The 27,044-nt window shown below is 43.2% G+C and overlaps 1 protein-coding gene across 2 annotated transcripts in view; it reads right to left on the reverse strand.

Moving 5' to 3' along the window:
• eif2b3 (eukaryotic translation initiation factor 2B, subunit 3 gamma) overlaps positions 1 to 27,044 on the reverse strand; it is a 75,452-nt gene that overhangs the window by 17,820 nt on the left and 30,588 nt on the right. For both annotated transcript variants that reach the window (XM_020463039.2, XM_020463040.2), the window contains exons 4-6: positions 14,414 to 14,573; positions 13,885 to 13,996; positions 800 to 889 (exon numbers count right to left, since the gene is read on the reverse strand). In XM_020463039.2, the coding sequence (XP_020318628.1) occupies positions 800 to 889; positions 13,885 to 13,996; positions 14,414 to 14,573 (362 nt within the window). The remainder of the gene's footprint in view (positions 1 to 799; positions 890 to 13,884; positions 13,997 to 14,413; positions 14,574 to 27,044) is intronic.

Consider the following 27,044-nt stretch of genomic DNA (forward strand, 5'->3'; position numbering starts at 1 on the left):
ACCAGTCTCAAAGCCTTTCCACAGTCACAGTCTGTTCATATATTAACTCCAGTTCAACACGCATGCAACTTGGCAAGAAAGGTGCCATTCGTTATTTCACATGTATCTAGCAACACACTGTATTCACATTTATGTGGATGGTTATTGGTACCTTTAAAAAAAATTGATATACACAGTGTAGAAAACATTAGGAACCACCTTCCTAATATGAGTTGCACCCCCGTTTGCCCTCAGAACAGCCTCACTTTGTCGGGCATGGACTCTACAAGGTGTCAAAAGCCTTCCACAGGGATGCTGGCCCATGTTGACTCCAATGCTTCCCACAGTTGTGCCAAATTGGCTGGATGTCCATTGGGTGGTGGACCATTCTTGATACGGAAAACTGGTGAGCATGAAAAACCCAGCAGCATTGCAGTTCTTGATTCAAACCGGTGGGCCTGGCACCTACTACCATACCCCGTTCAAAGGCACTTGAATCTCGTCTTGCTCATTAACCCAATGAATGACAATCTATGTCTCAATTGTCTTTGGTTAAAAAATGATTTTTAAGCCTTTTCTCCTCCCCTACACTAATTGAAGTGGATTTAACAAGTGACATCAATAAGGGATCATAGCTTTCACCTGGATTCACCTGGTCAGTCTATGTCTACTGTTTTGTACACTCAGTGTACATTTAATATAAAAACACATTTGTGATGACATGCAAAGATTTGATATGCAATGACATGCAAAAGTTCATACACAAAGGCCACGTCCAATTTAGGACGCAACCAAAGTCAAACATGTGAAAAGGCCTCACTTGTTATCAGCGAGGAAGTCGACCACAGACTTCTTCAGGCAGTACAGGTGGGCGTCCACAAGGCCAGTTTTGATGTGCATCCTTGGATGTCTGAATGAAAGAGAGAGGCAGACGTGGGAGGTAAATCAAACAAATTCAAACTAAAAAGCTGGGGAGTTATACATGACATTGCTCTATACCTGTGTAAAAACACAGTAGTTGTAATAGAACAATTGTAAAGGCACGTTCTATGATATACGTTAACAATTCATTTGGAGTTGAAGGGATTTTTGTTATTACCCAGGTGGATTAAGGATTAGTCCCAATTTCACTTTTGTAATACTAGAGTTGTGTGTTACTTACTACACAGGTATAACTTCATGTAACGTACTGTAACTGAATGTCAATGTTCATGGCACAACACACCATAAAGTACCCTGTAGCAGACAGCATGCCTCCTCACGAGCAAAACCACTGTTTTCTTCTCAGAATTCTGTTTTAATTAGATGACAGAATTAAAATAATGGCACCCTTTAATTCAGATTTTTATTCGGACACTTACTTACTCCGCTGAAAGCAGTACGTGACTGAACAAACAAAACATCTGCTATAAGAGAAAAAAAATACGGTATGTGACAAGAGTCCCTGGAATGTCATGGCACCTGTGTATTGTCCCCTGCCAGCTTCCATCCGCAGGCCCTGCCCCAGAAGCCTGGCTGCCATGGTAACCGTGTCCAGTCTGGTGAGATGCCAACACAAGCGGACCCCCCAATTGTTTTACAGCCTGAGATTGACATGACAACGCTCTGGGTATAGAGCCTCTGTCTGTAGTAAATGCCACTCTATTCCATTTATATTGCTATATAAAAGGGTAGTGCACCATAATGCTCTGATCAAAAGTAGAGCACTATATAGAGAATAGGGTGCCATTTGGGACATGTCCTGCCCTGGAGGCCAGTGTAATTCATCTGAGAGCAGAGCATCCTGTGTGATGTGGGAAGGGTCTCAAATGAAAATCAATTTGTATTTGTCACATATGCCGAATAAAACAAGAGACCATGTTACCATGAAATGCTTACTTAAGAGCCCCTTTCTCAACAATACAGTTAAAAAGTAGAACATTAACTAATAAATAAAAAGAAATATACCCAATGACCAAAAGTACATGGACACCTGCTCAAATGTCTCATGTCAAAATCATGGGCATTAATATGGAGTTGGTCCCTCCTTTGCTGCTATAACAGACTCTACTCTTCTGGGAACACTTTCCACTAGATGTTGGAACATTGCTGGGGGACTTGCTTCCATTCCGCCACAAGCGCACTACTGAGGTCGGGCCCTGATGTTGGGTGATTAGGCCTGGCTCGCAGTCGGCGTTCCAATTTATCCCAAAGGTGTTTGATGTGATTGAGGTCATGGCTCTGTGCAGGCCAGTCAAGTTCTTCCACACCGATCTCCACAAATAATTTCTGTATGGACCTCACTTTGTGCACAGGGGGCATTGTCATGCTGAAACAGGAAAGGACCTTCCCCAAACTGTTGCCACAAAGTTGGAAGCACAGAATCGTCTAGAATATTTTTGTATGCTATAGCGTGAAGATTTATCTTTACAGAAACTAAGGGGCCTAGCACGAACCACGAAAAACAGCCTCCAAACTTTACAGTTAGCACTATGCATTGCGGCAGGTATCGTTCTGAGGCATTCACTAAACCCAGATTTGTCCGTTGTACTGTCAGATGTTGAAGCGTGATTCATCACTCCAGAGAAGGAGCTTCCACTGCTCCAGAGTCCAATAGTGGCGAGCTTTACACCACTCAACTCATGGCATTGCGCATGGTGATCGTAGGCTTGTGTGCGGCTGCTCGGCCATGGAAACCTATTTCATGAAGCTCCAGACAAACAGTTATTGTGCTGATGTTGCTTCCAGAGGCAGTTTGGAACTTGGTAGTGTGTATTGCAACCGAAGACAGATGATTTTTACATGATATGCACTTCAGCACTCGGTGGCCCCGTTCTGTGAGCTTGTGTGGCCTACCACTTCAAGGCTGAGAAGTTGTTGCTCCTAGACGTTTCCACTTCATAATAACAGCACTTACAATTGACCGGGTCAGCTCTAGCAGGGCAGAAATTTGACGAACTGACTTGTTGGAAAGATGGCCTCCTATGACGGTGCCACGTTGAAAGTCACTGAGCTCTTCAGTAAGGCCATTCTACTGCCAATGTTTGTCTATGAAGATTGAATGGCTGTTTGCTCGATTTTATACACCTGTCAGCAACCAGTGTGGCTGAAATAGCCGAATCCACTAATTTGAAGGAATGTCCACATACTTGTGTGTGTGTGTGTGTGTGTGTGTGTATATATACAGTGCCTTGCGAAAGTATTCGGCCCTCTTGAACTTTGCGACCTTTTGCTACATTTTAGGCTTCAATCATAAAGATATAAAACTGTATTTTTTGTGAAGAATCAACAACAAGTGGGACACAATCATGAAGTGGAACGACATTTATTGGATATTTCAAACTTTTTTTAACAAATCAAAAACTGAAAAATTGGGCGTGCTAAATTATTCAGCCCCCTTAAGTTAATACTTTGTAGCGCCACCTTTTGCTGCGATTACAGCTGTAAGTCGCTTGGGGTATGTCTCTATCAGTTTTGCACATCGAGAGACGACATCGATTTTTTCCTATTCCTCCTTGCAAAACAGCTCGAGCTCAGTGAGGTTGGATGGAGAGCATTTGTGAACAGCAGTTTTCAGTTCTTTCCACAGATTCTCGATTGGATTCAGGTCTGGACTTTGACTTGGTCATTCTAACACCCGGATATGTTTATTTTTGAACCATTCCATTGTAGATTTTGCTTTATGTTTTGGATCATTGTCTTGTTGGAAGACAAATCTCCGTCCCAGTCTTCAGGTCTTTTGCAGACTCCATCAGGTTTTCTTCCAGAATGGTCCTGTATTTGGCTCCATCCATCTTCCCATCAATTTTAACCATCTTCCCTGTCCCTGCTGAAGAAAAGCAGGCCCAAACCATGATGCTGCCACCACCATGTTTGACAGTGGGGATGAGGTGTTCAGGGTGATGAGCTGTGTTGCTTTTACGCCAAACATAACGTTTTGCATTGTTGCCAAAAAGTTCCATTTTGGTTTCATCTGACCAGAGCACCTTCTTCCACATGTTTGGTGTGTCTCCCAGGTGGCTTGTGGCAAACTTTAAATGACACTTTTTATGGATATCTTTAAGAAATGGCTTTCTTCTTGCCACTCTTCCATAAAAGGCCAGATTTGTGCAATATACGACTGATTGTTGTCCTATGGACAGAGTCTCCCACCTCAGCTGTAGATCTCTGCAGTTCATCCAGAGTGATCATGGGCCTCTTGGCTGCATCTCTGATCAGTCTTCTCCTTGTATGAGCTGAAAGTTTAGAGGGACGGCCAGGTCTTGGTAGATTTGCAGTGGTCTGATACTCCTTCCATTTCAATATTATCCCTTGCACAGTGCTCCTTGGGATGTTTAAAGCTTGGGAAATCTTTTTGTATCCAAATCCGGCTTTAAACTTCTTCACAACAGTATCTCGGACCTGCCTGGTGTGTTCCTTGTTCTTCATGATGCTCTCTGCGCTTTTAACGGACCTCTGAGACTATCACAGTGCAGGTGCATTTATACGGAGACTTGATTACACACAGGTGGATTGTATTTATCATCATTAGTCATTTAGGTCAACATTGGATCATTCAGAGATCCTCACTGAACTTCTGGAGAGAGTTTTCTGCACTGAAAGTAAAGGGGCTGAATAATTTTGCACACCCAATTTTTCAGTTTTTGATTTGTTAAAATAGTTTGAAATATCCAAGAAATGTCGTTCCACTTCATGATTGTGTCCCACTTGTTGTTGATTCTTCACAAAAAAATACAGTTTTATATCTTTATGTTTGAAGCCTGAAATGTGGCAAAAGGTCGCAAAGTTCAAGGGGGCCGAATACTTTCGCAAGGCACTGTATATATATATATATATATATATATAAATAAGTGTATTAACACAAAATAACACTATCAAATAACAATAACGAGGCTTTATACAAGGAGTACCGGTACCGAGTCAGTATAATTAAAGCACTATGTACATGTAGGTAGGAAGTGAAAAGCAGAAAGTATGGGTAGCCGTTTAATTATCTGTTCAGTAGTATTATGGCTTTGGGGTAGAAGCTGTTCAGGAGCCTTTTGGTCCCAGACTTGGCGCGGTACCAATTGCCATGTGGTAGCAGAGAGAACAGACTGTGACTTGGGTGGCAGGAGACCCTTTTTAGACCCTTTTTAGTGCCTTACCTTCTCTTACACCGCCTGGTATAGAAGTCCTGGATGGCAGGGAGCTCGGCCCCAATGATGTACTGGGCATTACACACTACCTTCTGTCACACTCTGCGGTTGGATGCCGAGCAGTTGCCATACCAAGCGGTGATGCAGCCAGTCAAGATGCTCTCGATGGTGCAGCTGTATAAGTTTTTATGGATCTGATGGCTCATGCCAAATCTTGTCAGCCTCCTGAGGGTGAATACGTGTTGATGTGCCCTCTTCACGACTGTGTTGATGTGTTTGGACCATGATAAGTCCTTAGTGATGTGGACACTGAGGAACTTGAAGCTCTCAACCATCTCCACTACAGTTCCGTTGATGTGAATAGGGGTGTGCTCGACCCTCCATTTCTTGTTGTCAACGATCAGCCCCTTTGTCTTGCTGACGTTGAGGGAGATTGTTGTCCTGGAAGCACACTGTCAGGTCTCTGACCTCCTCCCTGTAGGCAGTCTCATCATCGTCGGTGATCAGGCCTACCACCATCGTGCCGTCAGCAAACTTAAATGGGTGTTGGAGTTGTGGGCGAACAGGGAGTACAGGAGAGAGCTAAGCACACACCACTAAGGGGCTCCCATGTTGAGGCTCAGCGAGGCGGATATGGTGCCTACCCTCACGACTTGGGCGGCCCGTCAGAAAGTCCAGTATCCAATTGCAGCACTATGGTGAACGCTGAGCAGTAGTCAATGAACAGCATTCTCACATAGGTATTCCTGTTGTCAAGGTGGGAAAGGGCCGTGTGCAGTGCAATAGAGATTGCACCATCTGTGAATCTGTTGAGTCGGTATGAGAATTGGAGTGGGAGGTGCAGCTGAAGAAAGAAAGAAAGAAAGAAAGAGGGAAAACTCAGAGGATCAGAAGGTGTGGGGCCAATGTGTTAAAAAGCTTTGATTGAGTGGAGAATAATTTCTGTTGGGGTTTATTTTGAAGTGTTCTGGTGAAATTACCATGATAATATAATGTTGGTTACAGAATTAAATCTAAACCTGCAGTCAGAATGGCCTACAATAGCCTACTTCAGGGGTAGGCAACTAGTCAGCCTCGGGCTGAAAATAACTATTTCATACCTTGATTACAGAGACATGATCATGTCTCTATTTATTTGTAAGATAAAAAATTTAAAACACTTGCAGGCCATTTTGGTTCCTCTGGCCGCCTGTTGCCGACCCCTGGCCAAACATCAGCTCTGAAAGACTGTGGTGTCAGTTAGAAAAGCTGGTTTTCTGTTCACTGCAGTTCTGGCCATGGTGAACGCAGGACTCATCCTCTGAGAAGGTCTCTAGAAGCACTGCTCACATAAAACATATATCAAATCTAATTTTATTTGTCACATGCACCGAATACAACAGGTGTAGTAGACCTTACAGTGAAATGCTTCAGAGTCCAAAACGTGGATAGGTACGGACAGCAGTGTGATAGAATGTTGGACCACTGGCTTTCATACTTTTTGAATTCCCAGCGCAGCTCAAGCAATTTCTCCAACCGTCACCACGTTCAGATGGGCTGTGCGTCCCCGGCGGACGGTGGTCTTAGAGCAGCATAGCTAGATCCAGAGACTATCGCGTTCTCTGGATTCTGAATTACGCTTAAAGTATGACCAGGTGACCCAACTCCATAAACAGTTCCTTGGACAGAACCTACGCAATGGGTCAGATAAGACCATAGCTGTACATTCACTAGCCTATATTCTACATGACCTCTGGGTCAGAGCATCAGGTGAAATAGATGACAAACCTCCACCAAACATCCAACATGATCATAGTGGTGAAACACTATCATAGCGACCCGGCTATCCAGCCTGCCTGGTGGTGTTGCAGTCAACTGGGCCCCCCATTCTCTTCTCCTCCCCTAAATGTGACATTTAAGAAAACCATCTCATCTCTGGGACTTTATGTGACAGCCTCCCCCGCTCAGTCTTTTCTTGGGTGAAGAATGCGATTTGAAGCATTGAGAATGAGTCAGCTCTGGTCGGCCATGCAGATTTCAGAACCAGATGCCGGGCCGTATAAATCACGTTTTGAGGGGGAAGAGGGAAGCGGGTAAACAAGCAAGAGGTAAATTACTACAACTTTGAGCCATTCCATTAACCAGCTCACAGAGGGGACATGTGCTGAACCCACCAACGAGGGGCTGAAAACAGAGACAGGAATATCCTAGCACACAACCAGCATCTGACATCATTGTTTGGCACCTGTGGGGCTGGGCAGGCAAGGAGGCAGGCCAGCAGGAGAGATACCCAGGGATCAGTGTGCTGTGGCTGGTGGTGTGGAGGAGAGTGGTGGGGGTCAACGTGTGCCCTTTATGGAGAATTGCACCATGGTTAAACACAAGCAGGAGCAGCAACAGGCCTAGTCTGTCTACTGGGAAGGCCTACATGCTGGAGGAAGGACCTCCATTTGCATGATCATTTTAGTAGAACTACAATACACATTGTTTGGCCATAAAGCCACTGCATTTGCCAAACAAGTTTAATGTGTAATTCCTGGTAGTCTACAGCAGAGGTTCACAAATTTTTCCCTCAGGGCACAAGCACTGTTAGTGAGACAAACTGTTCACACCCCTCTTGTTGGTGGAGAGAATTTTGCAGGTTTAAAGCTTATTTTCTGCAATTCTACACATTTTGTCATGGGGTGCAAAGTACATTTTCGCACAACTCTATACATTTTGCCCCGTATAACATGCATTCATGTGATATTTGAGTGACAAAATTACAACAATATCTATGAGGTACAAAACCAAAAAATGTTAGCCGAAATGGGCTAGCTGAGCTGGATATTTTTGACAAGTTACATATAGCTCTAAGGTATGCAATGACCAAGAGGAACTGATGATGCACTATCCAAATATCTAAATTGCACCTTGTGCATTCTACTATTACAACTTTCAAGAGTAAGCCACCCCGTCCCCAGGGGCCGCGCCCCACAGTTTGGGAACACCAGGTCTAGAGGGCCTGGCTGGTGAGTGAAACAGAACATTGTTGGAAGACTCCTCGGGCTTGGGTGACTCACTTCCAAATAGCATAATGACTTACTACTAAAAACCTCCATGTGTAGTAGGCCCTAAACGAGCACATTCCACATGGCAGCAGCGCTGTGAGGTAAATGGTCTTGTGCTTCTCTCTGAAGGGACAGTTCTAACTGCTATTCTGGACCTGGTCTGTGTCAACACCACTGCAAAGCCCAGGCAAATTTGCTCAAGCGGCCAGCTACACAGGGCTTTACTATAAAGACCTAGGCTCTTTGTATCCTCTCTTGTCTGAGCACAGAAAGTAAATATGAAGGGACAAAAAAATTCCAGACTTGGGTAGTTACTTAGGAAAACGTGCAATTAAACGTATAGCTTCCCAAACTTCGCCACTTGCCATTGGACAATAGATTGACGCCATTTAAAGAGAGGAATGTTTGAGGAGTGTGCTTCATGGCACACAGGGTACGAGACACATGCTACTTGTTTTGCAATGGTCCTAAATTCTTCAAATCTATTTAGTTTAGCGGGAACCAAGTACTGTAGACCTCAAGTGATTTACCAAATCCATGATTTCATCCTAAAAGAGAATGGTAGTACAGCAAGGACTGACTTCACCTCTGCTGGATTTACAGTGGAAAGTGGAGCAACATTGTATGCGAGGAATCAGGGGCCAACTCATATCATATGTGTAGCATGTCTTCAGCTTGCATTTCATTCACATGTGGAAATGGGTAGTGAAGGGTGTCACCACACAGACCACTAGCATGGGACAACGTGGTGGTAATCTAGGACAGGGGTCAAGAACATGCAGTTTGTTGGACCTGATGCTTGGTAACCAACAAACACCTTTAAAAAGTCATCAAAATAAGAGTCTCTGAAGAATATTGACCATATCCTGCTGTAACATGTAGGCCAAATATCAGTGTATCAAAGAAAACAAGGGATGAGGGCATTAGAACGGAAGAGTAAGTTCTTTAAGGGCTGAATACCAACTTAAGATCAAATTTTCTTAGTCACATGCGCCGAATACAACCTTCACCTTAGAGTTAAATGCTTACTTACGAGCCCCTAACCAACAATGCAGTTTCCAAAAAATATAGATAAGAATGAGAAAAGAAACAAGTAATTAAAGAGCAGCAGTAAAATAACAATAGAGAGACTTGATACAGGGGGCACCGATACAGAGTCAATGTGAGGGGGTACCGGTTAGTTAAAGTAGTATGTACATGTAGGTAGAGTTATTAAGGTGACTATGCATAGATGACAACAGAGAGTAAAAGTGGTGTAAAGAGGGGGGGTGGGGGGGGGCAATGCAAATAGTCTGGGCTAGATGTTTAGGAGTCTTACGGCTTGGGGGTAGAATCTGTTTAGAAGCCTCTTGGACCTAGACTTGGCTCTCCGGTACCACTTTCCGTGCGTTAGTAGAGAGAACAGTCGATGACTAGGGTGGCTGGAGTCTTTGACAATTTTTAGAGCCTTCCTCTGACACCGTCTGGTATAGAGGTCCTGGATGGCAGGAAGCTTGGTCCCAGTGATGTACTGGGCCGTAATCACTACCCTCTGTAGTGCCTTGTGGTTGGAGGCCGAGCAGTTGCCAGCTGATGGTGCAGCTGTAGAACCTTTTGAGGATCTGAGGACCAATGCTAAATCTTTTCAGTCAACTGAGGGGGAATAGCTTTTGTCGTGCTGTCTTGGACCATGTTAGTTTGTTGGTGATGTGGACACCAGGAACTTGAAGCTCTCAACCTGCTCCACTGCATTCCTGGTAATCCGTCTGGCCCTGTGGCCTTGTGAATGTTGACCTGTTTAAATGTCTTACTCACATCAGATGCGGAGAACGTGATTGCACAGTCTTCCGGAACAGCTGGTGCTCTCATGCATGTTTCAGTGTTATTTGCCTCGAAGCGAGGATAGAAGTAGTTTAAGCTCGTCTGGCAGACTCACGTCACTGGGAAGCTCGCACCTGTGGATCCCTTTGTAGTCTGTAATGGTTTGCAAGCCATGCCACATCCGACGAGCGTCAGAGCCTGTGTAGTACGATTCGATCCTAGTCCTGTTTGATCGTTCGTCGGAGGGCATAGCGGGATTTATTATAAGTTCTGGGTTAGAGTCCCGCTCCTTGAAAGTGGCAGCTCTCGCCTTTAGCTCAGTGCGGATGTTGCCTGTAATCCATGGCTTCTGGTTGGGGTCACTGTGGGGACGACGTCATCGATGCACATATTGATGAAGCCAATTACTGAGGTGGTATACTCCTCAATGGCATTGGATGAATTCCGTAAGCAAAACAGTCCTGTAGCCTAGCATCTGCTTCATCTGACCACTTTTTTATTGATCTAGTCAATGGTGCTTCCTGCTTTAATTTTTGCTTGTAAGCAGGAATCAGGAGGATAGAATTATGGTAAGATTTGCCAAATGGAGGGCGAGGGAGAGCATTTAACATGCTGATAGAAATTTGGTAAAATGGATTTAAGTTTCCCTGCATTAAAGTCTCCGGCTACTAGGAGTGCCGCCTCTGGGTGAGCGTTTTCTTATAGCGGAATACAGCTCATTCAATGCTGTCTTAGTGCCAGCCTCTGACTATTGTGGTTTGTAAACAGCTACGAAGAATACAGATTAAAACTCTTTTGGTAGGTAGTGTGGACTACAGCTTATCATGACCTTATCCTAGCCCAAGATCTGCGTTTGTAACTTCGAATAACTCATGCATTGATATCAATGGGAAATTTGTACAAAGGAATTGAGTGGCCCAAAGTGAGTGGTGGTTAAGCCATTGGTCCCAGGTTAGCACACCACAGTATAGGACAGCAGCATGTGACGGCAGCCCAGCGATCCCATTCCATACGTCACCCAGCCTATGTCTGTTTAAATACAACGGCAGACAAGTAAAGAAAGACTCTGGAGACAGCTTAGACAAACAGCCAGGGAACGACTTGAGCTGGTAGGGGAGGCTTTCAGACGTCTCAAACTTCCTACGCTCAGGAAAAAGGGGCTTAATGGGGGGAAACAGAGTCGAAACAGAGACCTTTGACATCTGGGGCTGAAATAAACGACAAAGCATCGATACTTATGCTAGCTGAAGAGTTAGCCGACAGCTTTAAGATATCATAAGACTGACAAACTCAATAGACCTCAGTCTTTCAACAAGTGGCCTAGGGCTCATTGACGACTTCTATTTTAAAGCTCAACTAGAAGTTTAATTTGTTTAGGGTTAACATGTCTAATAAACTTCAGGCCTGTGAGGTTGTGCATGTTTGTGGAGATACAATTAGCCAGTCTTTCAATGTGCATGTGCAGGCCAAAATGTTCAGATGCTTCCTATATGCAAGTATTTCAGTGTAAGTGAGCTCAGTATGAATGTAGTGCCACAAGCCCACAACTGCATGTGATATCCTGGTGTGTGTGTTTGCTACATGCATGTGTGTGCGTATCTCACATTAGCGCACGTGGCCAATTTGCTTTTGCAGGGAAGCATGCTTGCAGCTGCTGTTGCGGCCCCTCTCTTATTGGGCAGGATTTAGTGTGGCTCGGGCTCCCTGAAGTATTTATGAGCTCCCAACAGACCAGCTCCCACAGCCCAGAGTCCACAACCTAGAACATAGGTCATAGAACCGCAGCCCACAGCCCAGACCAGTGAACAGGACCAGAAGCCAAGGACCAAGGCACAAGACCTGGGCCCATCTTCACAAAAGGTCTCGTAGGAGTGCTGATTTGGGATCAGTTTTGCCTTTAAGGTCATAATGGATAAGATTATATGGACAGGGAGGACCTGATCCTAGATAACTACTTTATGAATATGAGCCCAGGGCTGCAGTCCAGGTCCAGCCAGGATGTCGACAGCTTCAGCTCTTTCAGCCCAGACATCATAGACACCACACAGGGGACGCAAGATAATGCTACTAATGGGTTCATATATTTTGTGCACACTAGACATATGGGTATTTGATGAGCAAGTTTGCCATTTCTGTCAAAAGCGAATATGACTGACTATCTAGTTCATTATTCTAGTTCCTTATTATCCAAATTCCTTATGCATGACGTTTTATCAACTCCAAATGGCCTTAATACCAAGATGTATTTAGTAGTGGGCAGTACATTTGCAAGTATTACACATCAATAGATCATTTTATTGATCTGGTCAAGTAGGATTTACACCTTTGGCAATTGAACAAACATGAATTCTGCTTTAAAGCTTTAAAAAAAATAGGCAAATCAGCAGTTATTACATCCATTGTGGATCATAATAATAAATACCATTTAGCAGACACTTTTATCCAAAGCAACTTAAAGTCATGCGTGCAAACATTTTATGTATGAGTGGCCCCAGCGGGAATCAAACCCATAACCCTTGGCGATTAACATAACTTAAAAATGCCTCATGAGCGTAGTGCAACTGTTGAACCCCACCAGAACCCAAAATATAAGTTTGTTTTGCGCCAACATTTATAAAACACAATTTAGCCTCAAAACATGTTTTGATATTATGGACGGTCAGTCCTTGTAGCCATAGCTATGAATTTGAGAGTGGTTACATTTCTCCAGCCGCATCCCGCAGCTTTTTACCCGAAAATGGGAGAATGCATTATTGTTTCTACTGCCGATTGCCACTTTAAGACGCAGGGTGGCGATGAGATAAGAGCATAAATACAGGGCTTCAGAGCAGCCAAATGCAAGCACACACACAACCACCCAGTGCAACGATAAAGCCCACATGGATGTTTGAAAAAGAGAGCGAGAACAAGTGAAAGAAAAAGGACCACAGCATGCGCTAAGCTGGAACAGGAGGTCTGCCGTGGAAAAACTGCAGAACACAGCCAAAGCAGGAGCAAATCCCTGTGTAGCTGAAGTAATTGGTTAGTCTCATGACAGCCAAGGCTGGGGAGTGCTGTGTTTTTATTAGCAATCCCACACAAATGCAGGGTCAGATCTGAACAAGTTTGCGTTGTTCCCTTCAACACTCCACTCCGCGCCTTGCGCTTTGCTAACTCACACACACACACAAACACACCTGGTGGCTTGATAAGACCGACCTGGGTTCAAATACTATGAGATCTTCCAAATGCGTTAAACATGAGCTTTTTCCTGCCTGGAGAGCCAGTTGAGTGATGGTTGCTCAAGCTCAAACAAGTACAGATAAAGTTTTGAAATAGGAATTGAACCCAGTTCAGTTGATAAGACAGCCCAGTGGAAAGTCTCAAGAGTCAGACTCAAAAGAGAAGTGATAAAATATGTCTCCCTGTATTGTTAGACCGGGGGAGGCGTTATTGTACCTGACTCCTAGTTCCTACCCAGACCAACTCGGTCACATTATTTGTAAGGCTATGAATACGTCACATCATTAATAGTGAGAACGGGGATTTAATTTGACAAGGCAATGAAAATATTTGAAATGGAAACTAATAACTAACTAATACAGCCAACATTTCATAAGTTTCAATTCATCATCACCAGTCAGACAATAGGCATTATTGGGTTTGAGGGGAGACCATTTTTAAAGGTAGACTCAGTGATATGACGTAGGTGCACAAAGTAAACAGCACAGTGGGTCAATTTCCGCAACAACTAAGAGCATTGAAGCGTGAGGCTAAACTCCCCCACTGTTTTGGTCCCGCACCTACCATGCTCGAACAGCGTAAAGCGAACCTTTGCACATGCACAGATACTGTGTGTGACTGTGTGGGAAATAAGTCTTGCATCTTGTTTATCGCAATATCTGCAGTACTGTTCGTGGCAACGTCCTTTAGTAGAGTGTACATTTAACCACTAAATGTGATGATAAAGTCATACTCACTTTCTCATGATGGACTTCCTGATGACCACACCTTCGTCCAGGTCGGCCTCGTTGGCCATAAAGAGGAGCCTCTTTCCTGTACCATCCACCCCAACAAAGTCCCTTTGCTCCCCTGGGAGAAGGAAGACACCAGAGGAACAATCACACATCAATGGCTAAGATCTCACCACATGACTAAGCAAGCAAGCCTTCTAGCTAGGCTTGATGGCTAAGCTAGATGGCTTGTAAACTGGCTTGTAAACTAACATCTAGGCCTACAGACCTTCACTCGGTTTAATAAGACAGATTTAGAAATAAAAATGTCAACGAGCTTCATCGTAGATTGTTACAAGCGCAATAAACATTTGCTAACTGGGGAATATCCTTTTTAGGGAATGAATCTTTGAAATGTACCATTTTACCATCCATAAAAATACTGACAGATGACATGAAGTAGTGTTCTGCATTCACTATTTTTGGTTGACTCAAACTCAAATGCAGGGGATCTGGTGTAATAACGCTTGTTGTGTTATAATCATCCGAATCGCACCGGTTTTTTTCTTGCCCTTCTGTCCGGGAACAGTCTCGGTGAACTCGTGGGCTTTGCTCATCAGCATGGAGAGGGTAGCGTTGTGGGCTCGGAACAGGTCGACCACCTCGTGGAGGGCAGCGTCCGTTATCAGGTCACAGCTCACCACCAAGACGTCCGTCTGGAGGGAGACATGGAGGAGAAACACACATTCATCAGAATTTGAGAGAGGGAGAAGAACTACAGAGATTTATAAGCATTGTTTCTTTACCTCAAGACCCAGAGCAGAGTTCTGTTGGTATGAAACAATACTAATGTTAAGGTAGTTAGCGGCCTTTGAGAAGAAGAGGATGGTGTTTTCACTCAAGGATCAGGCCCCACCAAACAGTTGTATTGTAGCACTGATACAGAGAATTCAGAACAATTAGCAGTTCATTGACTTGAATAGGAGAATATGATAGCTGGTACTAGTCAAAAGGGCTTACTTGTTACCATTCGTTTATCGCCAAACTTTAATATGAAACAAAAAGACAGCGATGATCTATGACAATATCCCCTTCAACTTTTTCTAAAGCATGCACAGGACCCTTTCACATCAGAGTCCATTACATTATTCTGCCTAATAGGAGGAACACCCTTCTAATGAAAGTGAATAGACATTAAGCTGTTCCCTGGCAACGCCTCAGTAAGTTATCACACTCCAGCCTTCAAATACAGTTTTCAGCTTCATTCCGTCCAGCTTCATGTTATGCTCAAAACACCCGAGCTTCTTCGCAGCTGTGACATTCATCTCGAATGATGTGCATGAACATATGAGGCAATGGTGCTCCATAAGAAGTCCATAGCGCATGAAAAGTTTGGCTGTGTTTTTCTTAACTACAGTCACAACAAAAATGGGTTCATAAGGGGGAAGTGGAGACAGAGGTAGAGAGAGAGGAGGAGATAGAGAGAGAGGTGAAGAGAGATAGAAGGAGTGGATAGGGAGGGTGAACCTCCTTGATAAACATGGTGCTCTCCTAGCGAGGCATCCTAGCGTAGTGTAGCAAGGGGCACAGGGGAATCCAGCGATAAATCCTGCGCTGCATTTGCCATTGTTTCTGTTTGAGATGTCTGGTTCCCATCTGCTCTGGCCATCTTGGGCCTGTGGATAAATAAACAGGGAAGGCGAGTGAGGAGCGGGGCCTGTTAAAGCGTGCCTGGCTCTATAAAGGCTGCATGCCTCATTGGGGAGGCCTGGGGAGAGGCCCTGCCGTGACGTTCTGCACCCGGGGCATGCAGCTCAGCAGTCTGGCTCTGCTCTACTCCACGGTAGCACACATGGCCAACAGATAACAACCAGGCCAGAACCAGGGCCCCTCAACTCCACTGTCTCGGTCTCTCTCACTGCTACTGGAGAGAGACTAAAGGAGCATCTTCTCCTGCTAATCCAAGACTATGGTTAGGCTATTTATTTCAGACCCCAAAAGACAGGTTTTAATAGTTGGAACAGACATGTGTGGGAGTGGGGGTTTGGTTTCAACACTGAAAACATAGAAGCCTTCAACACAGAAGAAAGATTTTGTGAAGCTCTGAAAAAAATGTATTCACAGTAAATCACAAAAGTAACATAAAAATAAATAAAAAATCTCCCTTTGAGTGTCCCTTAGAGGCATCAGTTACATTACCCCCCAAAAAATAAAAGGCTACATTTAATCATATTCAGTTCATATAACCACACACACACACACTGCCTTCAGAAAGTATTCACACCCCTGGACTTTTTCTCCATTTTGTTGTGCAAGAGCTTGAATTTAAAATGTATTAAATTGAGATTTTGTGTCACTACACACAATACCCCATTTTGTCAAAGTGGAATGATGTTTTTAGAAATGTTTACAAATTAATACAGAAATGAGTCAGTAAATATTCAACCCTTTTGTTAAGTTCAGGTGTAAAAATCTGCTTAACAAGTCGCATAAGTAGAGGGAGGTTTTCCAATGCCTCGCAAGGAAGGGCACTATTGATGGGTAAAAATACATTTAAAAAAGCAGACATTGAATATCCCGTTGAGCATGGTGCAGTTATTACACTTTGGATGTTGTATCGATACACCCAGTCACTACAAAGATACATGTGCCCTTCCTAACTCTGTGCCGGGGAGGAAGGAACTAGAGGTCGACCGATTATGATTTTTCAACGCCGATACTGATTATTGGAGGACCAAAAAAGCCGTTACCGATTATTTTTTATTTGTAATAATGACAATTACAACAATACTGAATTAACACTTATTTGAACTTAATATAAAACATCAATCAAATCTATTTAGCCTCAAATAAATAATGAAACATGTTCAATTTGGTTTAAATAATGCAAAAACAAAGTGTTGGAGAAGAAAGTAAAAGTGCAATATGTGCCATGTAAGAAAGCTAATGTTTAAGTTCATTGCTCAGAACATGAGAAAGCTGGTGGTTCCTTTTAACATGAGTCTTCAATACTCCCAAGTAAGAAGTTTTAGGTTGTAGTTATTATAGGACTATTTCTCTCTATACCATTTGTATGTCATATACCTTTGACTATAGGATGTTCTTATAGGCACTATAGTATTGCCAGTGTAGCAGTATAGCTTTCGTCCCCCTCCTTGCCCCTACCTGGGCTCGAACCAGGAACACATAGACAACAGCCACACTCAAAGCATCGTTACCCATCGCTCCACAAAAGCCACGGCCCTTGCAGCGCAAGGGGAATAACTACTCCAAATCTAAAAGCGAATGACGTTTGAAACAGTATTAGTGCACACCCAGCTAACTATCTAGCCATTTCACATTGGGCTGATTAGGCTGATAGGCTTGAAGTCATAAACAGCGCTGTGCTTGCGAAGAGCTGCTGGCAAAACGCACGAAAGTGCTGTTTGAATGAAGGATTACAGGCCTGCTGCTGCTCAGTCAGACTGCTCTATCAGACTTAATTCTAACATAATAACACACAGAAATACGAGCCTTTGGTCATTAATATGATCGAATCCGGAAACGATCATTTCGAAAACAAAAAGTTTATTATTTCAGTGAAATACGGAACCGTTCGGTATTTTATCTAACGGGTGGCATCCCTAAGTCTAAATACTTTTGTTACATTGCACAACCTTCAATGTATGTCATATTTACGTAAAATTCTGGCAAATTAGTTCACAATGAGCCAGGCAGCCCAAACTGTTGCATATACCCTGACTCTGCGTGCAATGAACGCAAGAGAAATGACACAATTTCACCTGGTTAATATTGCCTGCTAAACTGGATCAGTAGTTATAACTAGTGATTATGATTGATTGTTTTTTTATAAAGATAAGTTTAATGCTAGCTAGCAATTTACCTTAGCTTCTACTACATTCGCGTAACAGGCAGGCTACCCGTGGAGTGCAATGGTTAGAGCGTTGGACTAGTTAACTGTACGGTTGCAAGATTGGAACCCCTGAGCTGACAAGGTGAAAATCTGTCGTACTGCCCCTGAAAAAGGCAGTTAACCCACAGTTCCTAGGCAGTCATTGAAAATAAGAATGTGTTCTTAACTGACTTGCCTAGTTAAATATAAGGTATAACAATAAATTAATTAAAACATTTAAATGAAAAAATTTATCGGAAATTGGCGCCCAAAAATACCGATTTCTGATTGTTATGAAAACTTGAAATCGGCCCTAATTAAATCGGCCATTCCGATTAATCGGTCGACCTCTAGAAGGAACACACTCATGGATTTCACCATGAGGCCAATGGTGACTTTATAACAGTTCAAGTTTAATGGCTGTGATGGGAGAAAACTGACGGATCAAAAAAACATTGTAGTTACTCTACAATACTAACCTAATTGACAGAGTGAAAAGGAGGAAGACTGTACAGAATACAATATTTCCATAACATGCATCCTGTTTGCAATAAGGCACTAAAATAATACTACAAAAAATGTGGAAAATAAATTACGTTTTTATCCTGAATAAAGTTTTATGTTTGGGGCAAATCCAACACACCACATCACTGAGTACCACTTTTATATGTTCAAGCATGGTGGTGGCTGCATCGTGTTATGGGTATGCTTGTCATCTGCAAGGATTAGGGAGTTTATTAGGATAAAAAGAAACGGAATAGAGCTAAGCACAGGCAACATCTGAGAGGAAAACTTGGTTCAGTCTGCTTCCCAACAGACACTTGGAGACATTCACCTCTCAGCAGGACAAAAGCCTAAAACAAGGCCAAATATGCACTGGAGTTACTTACCAAGACGATATTGAATGTTCCGGCGTGGCCTAGTTTGAGTTTTGACTTAAATCTGCTTGAAAATCTATTGCAAGACTTGAAAATGGCTGTCAAGCAAATATGAACAAACAACTTGACAGAGCCTGAAGAATTTTAGAAAGAATAAAAATGGGCAAATATTGTACAATCCAGCTGTGAAAGCTCAGATTTACCAATAACGACTCACAGCTGTAATCACTGCAAAAGGTGATTCTTACATGTATTGACTAAGGGTTTTTGAATACTTATCTAACCAAGATATATTAGTGTTTTATTTTCAAAACATATTTTAGAGTATTTTTTGTAGATTGCTGACAAAAAAAATACAATTAAATCCACTTTCATCCCACTTTGTAAGTGAACAAAATGTGGAAAAAAGCACTGTATCTAATACACGGGTATGTACATCTGGCCGTACAATGATGTATGCTGTCAACAGCTGGGATAATCCCCCATTAGCTAAAGTCACGATGTCAAGGTAAACCGATCCGCTAGGCCGCTCCTAATGGCTAAACATATAGCACTGATTTCTATTTTTGAGTACCAAGTTAACCAACCACCAAAAGTAACAAACATCCCTTTGTTGCAGCTGGTCGTGAGGGAGTTATCGGTCTGTCGCTCCACACGCTGTCCAGTCGGTGGGTCGGAGGCGGAGTGACGGCTGAAGGTAGTCTGAGCCCTGTTCAAAAGTAGTGAGCTAGATAGCGAGTAGGGTGCCATTTGGGATGCAGACTGTGTGACACTGGAATGGTGTCAGCTGGAGGATCATCTGACGGGGTTTGTGGCCATTTAGCAGGCCTGATCTCTGGTGGTTAGGTCAGGGCCACCCACACACTGCCTTCCTCCCCTGCCTGGTTCTGCCTGGCTGCCCCAAGGCCCGGCTCCCCTCCCAGCCAGGTGAGACCACCCTGAATGTAGCACATTGGAGAGAGGAGAGGGTGTGTCTGACAAGAGGGCCTGCCTGCTATTCCTGCTGTCTCCACACAGTCCATAGACAGACACACACACAGCAGAGACACACACACACAGTGCAATCAGTCAGACACCTCTGGTTTCAGCAGTTAGGCTAAGTCTCTGCTGAGCGCTGTCAATTTGACATTTACATTGTAGCGAGACATTCTAGTGACAACTGATCTCGATTTAACAGTTTCGGTTATGTGTGTTTGACATGAAATTGTTTATACTATTAAAATGAATAATGTGGAGGGAGGCCCTCTTCAATATGCATTTTGTACATACTATACAAATCATGTAGATGAGGCTACCGAGTCGTTCCATGTCATTACAGCCAATTTGTTCTGAAATTGTTTCTGTAGTAAGAAACAGGTAAGATGGGCACAACTGTTTTTCCCTAAACTAATTGATTGCACCAAAATTGGCCCTTTTAATTTATAGGCTTCAGATAATATCCAATAAATATAGTACCCAACTTCTTCCTACTGAGTAAGAGCTGGGGAATCCCCACCCAAAAATCAAAAGCCACCCATTGACGACCCTTACCACCCCAACATCCAATAGCGATTACAGCCTCGAGTCTTCTTGGGTATGACGCTACAAGCTTAGCACACCTGTATTTGGGGAGTTTCTCCCATTCTTCACCGCAGATCCTCTCAAGCTTTGTCAGTTTCGATAGGGATCGTCTCTGCACAGCTATTTTCAGGTCTCTCCAGAGATGTTCGATCAGGTTCAAGTCCGGGCGCTGGCTGGGCCACTCAAGGACATTGAGACTCGTCCCAAAGCCACTCCTGCATTGACTTGGCTGTATGATTAGGGTCGTTGTCCAGTGAGCACTCTGGAGCAGGTTTTCAGCAAGGATCTCTATACATCTTTCCCTTGATCCTGACTAGTCTTACAGTCCCTGCCACTGAAAAACGTCCCCACAGCATGATGCTGCCACCACCATGCTTACCCATTGGGATGGTGCCAGGTTTCCTCCAGATGTGAAGGTTGGCATTCCGGCCAAAGAGTTCAATCTTGGTTTCATCAGAGAATATTGTTTCTCATGGTCTGAGAGTCCTTTTGGTGCCTTTTGGCAAACTCCAAGTGGGCTGTCATGTACCTTTTACTGAGCTGTGTCTTCCGTCTGGTCACTCTACCATAAAGGCCTGATTGGTGGAGTGCTGCATAGATGGTTGTCCCTCTGGAAGGTTCTCCCATCTCCACAGAGGAACTCTGGAGCTCTGCCAGAGTGACCATCGGGTTCTTGGTCACCTCCCTGACCAAGGCCCTTCTCCCCACGATTGCACAGTTTGGCCGGGCGGTTAGCTCTAGGAAGGGTCTAGGTTGTTCCAAACTTCTTCCATTTAAGAATGATGGAGGCCACTGTGTTCTTGGGAACCTTAAATGCCGCAGAAATATTTTAGTACCATTACCCAGATCTGTGTCTCGACACGATCCTCTCTCGGAGCTCCACGGACAATTCCTTCGACCTCATGGCTTGGTTGTTGCTCGGACATGCACTGTCAACTGAGGGACCTTATATAGACAGGTGTATGCCTTTACAAATCATGTCCAATCAATTGAATTTACCACAGGTGGACTCCAATCAAGTCGTAGAAACAAAGGATTATCAATGGAAACAGGATGCACCGGAGTTGAATTTAGAGTATCATAGCAAATGGTCTGAATACTTAAGTAAATAAGTTTTTTTTTAAATATTTAATACATTTCCAGAAATTCTAAAAACCTGTTTTTGCTTTGTCATTATGGGGTATTGTGTGTAGATAGACGAGGAAAAAAAGTATTTTAATCTATTTTAGAATAAGGCTGTAAGGTAACAAAATGTGGAAAAAGTCAAGGGGTCTGAATACTTTCTGAATGCACTGTACATATCAGTTCTATGTTTGACAAGTACACTGAACAAAAATATAAAATGCAACAATTTCAAAGCTTTACCTGAGTTACAGTTCATATAAGGAAATCAGTCAATTGAAATATATTCATTAGGCCCTAATCTATGGATGTCACATGACTGGGAATACAGATATGCATCGGTTGGTCACAGATAACTTTAAAAAATTATAATAATTAAAGTAGGGGCATGAATCAGAAAACCAGTCAGTATCTGGTGTGACCACCAGTCGCCTCATGCAGTGTGACATCTCCTCCACATAGAGTTGATCAGGCTGTTGATTGTGGCCTTTGGAATGTTGTCCTATTCATATTCAATGGCTGTGTGTGAAGTTGCTGGATATTGGCGGGAACTGGAACACGCTGTCATACATGTCGATACAGAGCATCCCGAACATGCTCAAATGGGTGACATGTCTGGTGAGTATGCAGGCCATGGAAGAACGGGCATTTTCAGCTTCTAGGAATTGTGTACAGATCCTTGCGACATGGGGCTGTGCATTATCAGGCTGAAACATGAGGTGATGGTGGCGGATGAATGGCGTGACAATGGGCCTCAGGATCTAGTCATGGTATCTCTGGGCACTCAAATTTCCATAGATAAAATGTAACTGTGCTCGTTGTCCGTAGCTTATGCCTGTCTATAGCATAACACCACTGCCACCATAGGGCACTCTGTTCAGCAAGTTGACATCAGCAAACCGCTCGCCCGCACATGGTCTGCAGGTGTGGGGCCAGTTGGATGTGCTGCCAAATTCTCTAAAACTATGTTGTAGGTGGCTTATGGTAGAGAAATTAAAATGCAAGTCTTTGGCAACAGCTCTGGTTGACATTCCCACAGTTAGAATGCCAATTGCACATTCCCTCAAAACATGAGACATCTGTGGCATTGTGCTGTGTGACAAAACTGCACATTTTAGAGTGGCCTTTCTTTGTGCCCAGCACAAGGTGCACCTGTGTAATAATAATGCTGTTTAATCAGCTTCTTGATATGCCACACCTGTCAGGTGGATGGATTATCTTGGCAAAGGAGAAATGCTTACTAACAGGGATGTAAAGAAATTTGTGCACAACATTTGAGAGAAATAAGCTCTCAAATGCATATGGAACATTTCTGGGATCTTTTATTTCAGCTCATGAAACCAACACTTTACATGTCGCGTTTATATTTTCGTCAGTGTAGTATGAAGTTGCGGCTTAAAATATTGCTTCTCTTTACTATGTAAAGTATTCCATGTGAATCTGGTGATGTTTTTTCCCCCAGTTCAGAGAAATTAGTTTGTGTCTATTATTTACCATAGTGTGGAAGTACCCGGTTTTGACCACTAGATGACACTGTTCCTGCTATATTACCACACATCCATTTTGCTAGTCTCTGGAGTTTATTAAATAGATCACAGCATTTTCTTTGCAATTTAGGGTAGAAAACCAATATATTTGGTGCATGATGAAAGTAATCCTCACAATTCAAGCCTGTCTTCCATGAAACAAATCTGCCCTTTTATGCTTTATCGGTGTCCAGGAAATGGCCCCTTTGTGTGTGGTTTATTCCCTTAAAAAAGGTCTGGATTACTGTTAGACCATTCCTGCTGAACAAGCAAACCATTAGGCCACAGCAGTTCTAATGGTTTCAATGTTATGGTCTCTAATGGGGATTCCCCAGCTCTTACTTCAATGGTAAAGGGTTTAATGTCACTATTCACAATACATATAGAGCTGTTTCCTGATCATAAGACTGCCATGCATGAATCATTTTTTAGGGTTGTCACAACATTTTAGTCCCTATCCTATTTCTCCATCAAAGTTCTGGGCTTGTAGGAAAAATCTTCATATGAGAATTGCATATGGAGAGCCCTTTCAGAGAGCTGACATTTGAACTATTCAAGGAAAGTTGGGTTGAAGCATTAGGTTGCGATTAGGACAAACTGAATTGTTTTCATGGAGGATGACCACACAATTTATTTATTTTCATAATGAGACAACTATTGTTTTTTTTACCCAAAGTTAATAAAACACAAGAGACCAGCAAAATGGATGCGTGGCGGTATAGCAGGAACTGTGACATCTAGTGGTCAAAACTTGGTACTTTCACACTACTTTATGGTAAATACTACAATGGCTAATTTCTCTGACCAGGGAAAAATAAAATAAAAACATCCCCAGATTCACAGAGAATACATAACATAGTACGGAGAAGCAATTCATATTATTTGTCAAACATAGTGTTTCCACTACATGCATTTAGCAGCGTCACACCTACATTTTTTTATAAGATCATATTTGAGAACAAACAAATCACCAAAATAAAAACTAGACAGCCAGGGAGAATGAAAATTCCGAAAAATGTCATGGCATGGTGCCCCCATTTATTTTGTTACAATGTTTGAGTCATAAGAACAAGGCATAAGCCATAGCAAAATGTGTAGAATTGCAGGAAATTAGCTTTTAAACTGCAAATGTTCTCTAAGCCCCATGGCAAAATGTGTAGAATTAGCTCTATAACAGCAACATTTTGGGGATGGTAAAACTTTTATGACAACTGATGCGTTGACAGTCATTGATCTTCAAGTCATTTTACATGCCTAACAACCCCAGGGAATATCAGTAGCCCAGGCAAAGTGCTCACTATGTCCAGCTTTGCACTCTGACCAACGGGAGGTAGGCGATCTGTTCCTGATCTTGCACATCCGCACGGCACCTTCAGCATTCAAGTGCTAAAATGGCTTGTGCAATATTACGCTTCATTAGTTGAGTGACAACCTATGTCATTTGCTAGGTTATTGTTATCTATCTGGCTATAGGCTGCTGAACGGGGCTTACAATCAGTGCTTGGACTGAAATAGGTGCCGGTACTCCTTTTTAGGTGCCGGTACTGTTTACATTCAGGTGCTCTACAATACTTTTTAGCTAATATTCTATGAGAAGGACGGGAGCTCAAGCAGTAGAATATTTGAGGTGCCGGAACTCAGCTCCGGTGAGCTCCTGTCCGAGTCAAGCACTGCTTACAATATATATTTTTTCCAATTGATCAGGTTCACCATCAGCAAAAGTTTTGGTAGTTTTGCTTTAAACAATCTGTTTTTTTTTTAGATATACTGGACAAAGTTGATAATTTCATAACGAGGAAATAAAATCCCTGTGCAAGGCACACTGTTATGGCCAAAGCAGGAGGAGAAAATAAGCTCACTAAAAACTTGCAAACGGTCAAAACCATTCGATTTTGAGATGGGGTGAAATTCAAAGTTGTGATATATATTTCATTGGCAGCTAATGGGTCCAAATCAGATATTGGATACTATATTTATTTAATATAATCTGAATCCTAGAAATTAAAATAAAATAACATATTTGTCACATGCGCCGAATACAACAGTTGTAGACCTTACTGTGAAATGCTATCGATGGTGCCGCTGTAGAACTTTACTCTGGGGACCCATGCCAAATCTTTTCAATCTCCTGAGGATGGAAAAGGTTTAGTCGTGCCCTTTTCACGACTGTCTTGGTGTGTTTGGACCATGATAGTTCATTGGTGATGTGGACACCAAGGAACTTGAAACTCTCAACCTGCTCCACTTCACCCCAGTTGGTGTTAACGTGGGCCTGTTTGGCGCAACTTTTCCTATCGTCCACGATGAGCTCCTTTGTCTTGCTCACAATCAATTAGCGTAATTTCTCAGAGATCAAATTATATTTCAACAAAATAGTTTCAGGAATGCTAATCTTATCGGTTTCTAACTGCAGAAACAATTTCAGGACAATCTGATATAGTGAGCGTTGAAATTCTCTTGTGCTTTTTGATGTGGAACGACCCTACTAATAGCCTACAATAGTAAAAAATTACATTGAAATTACAATTCGTATATAATCATTCTAATTTATACCTCATCTCCAACACATGCCAAAAATGTAATATCAGAAAACAAAGATTGAGAGGTTGAAACTTATTTAAGCCTAATTCAAATTGTGATTATACAGAGTGTAGTCTCTTATATTACATGCACTTACAACAGAGGGGGAGCTCTACCAAAAGCTCTGTGTGTGTCTGTCTGTGTGTGCACGGGAGGGAATAGCAAGAACTCCCGACCTCCCGCTCTCACTCAACCATGTCTCCTGTGTCCCCACTCACATGAAAAGCCTGCTGCTCTGTGTCATACATACTGGACTCACTGCTGCTTCTTCCCCAGAATCTCCAACCAAGTAAAGAGGGGCAAACGTCAAAGTGGCTTAATGCTTAATCACTGCACTGAACAGAAAGTGCTTGTACACTAATCTTTTTTCAATAGGTGACTTTAGGCAAATGGAACAGTATTTAGTAAGATACACCCATCATTCTCCGGGTGCAGTGTGTTCGTGTGAGGAGATGGTCTGGGAGGGGAGAGACGACAGAGTGATTCCTATGCAGGGATTTGGAGCCCCATTGCCAGGTGTCCTCTCTCATCACCCCAGTGTCTGTTTGTGTGCTGTGCAACTCAATGCCTTTAATCTACGTGACTGTGGTGGATTAGGAATAAAGGCATGTGGAGACACTGGGAGGGAAGGAAAGGAGCATGCTGGAGCCCGTTCTCTCATCATCCTAGAGGCCAGCTGAGCCCGGTGGGTTCTGTTTTCCCCCAGACAGTCAATGAATATGTATTTGCCTTTGTAACGTGGCTTTACTGTAAGTTAACACAAATAGGGAGTCTGAATAGGGACTCATGATGAGCCACACAATCACTCTTAAGTCTGAACTTAATACTTTGTACAGTTACAGTACCAACATGTATAACAACATAACAAAAATAATTGAATATGATCTAATTTTGACAACAAAAAATATAAAGTCCTCTGGGTCGCTGTCCCCACACGTCTCCCTGTACAGGCTCCAGAATGCAACAGACCAGGGTGGGTTTCAATGAACCGCCCTGCACATTGGACAGCAACAGACTGCTTCTGACATCATCTGTTTGGAAAGCAGCGAGGGGAGGGGGAGGGAGGGCAATGGCTGGAGGGAGGGGATGGGGAGGCAGGTTTTCAGCAGGTGAAATGAGGCCCTTCGCTTAGCCGGAGCCAGGAACGCACGGATCAGTGGTCGCCCAGCGGCACACAGGATCTCCTGCTTCAATAGCCTTGCTGACCTCAGTCTTTCCATACTGTGTCCAGGTGAAACACGGGGTGCCTGTCTTCTATAGGCTCATTCAGGGGCTAGTAGTACCCTCGCTCCCTCACTGGATGAAACCCCCCTACCCACATGGTCCGGTAAAAACACTGACACACTGTGAGAACATTTGTGCAGGCATTTTTTCCCCTTTTCTTTTTTTAAATGATCAGTCATCCGTAGAGCCTAAAGCTGACTCTGTGGCCCCCCCAAATTCCAAAGCAATTAATCATTGATTCCACTTTATCTATGAGTGCTCTACTATGAGACAGTGTTGACTTGGACTGTTAGACATACACTAATAAGGTCTGTATTGATACGCCTGTACAGTATACTGATAAAATTAGGATTTATCCCCCAGGAGCACCCACAGTAGATCCAGCCAATGCGGTGGCAGAGAGAG

The sequence above is a fragment of the Oncorhynchus kisutch genome, linkage group LG27 (genome assembly GCF_002021735.2).
Source record: "Oncorhynchus kisutch isolate 150728-3 linkage group LG27, Okis_V2, whole genome shotgun sequence".
Classification (NCBI taxonomy): Eukaryota; Metazoa; Chordata; class Actinopteri; order Salmoniformes; family Salmonidae; genus Oncorhynchus; species Oncorhynchus kisutch.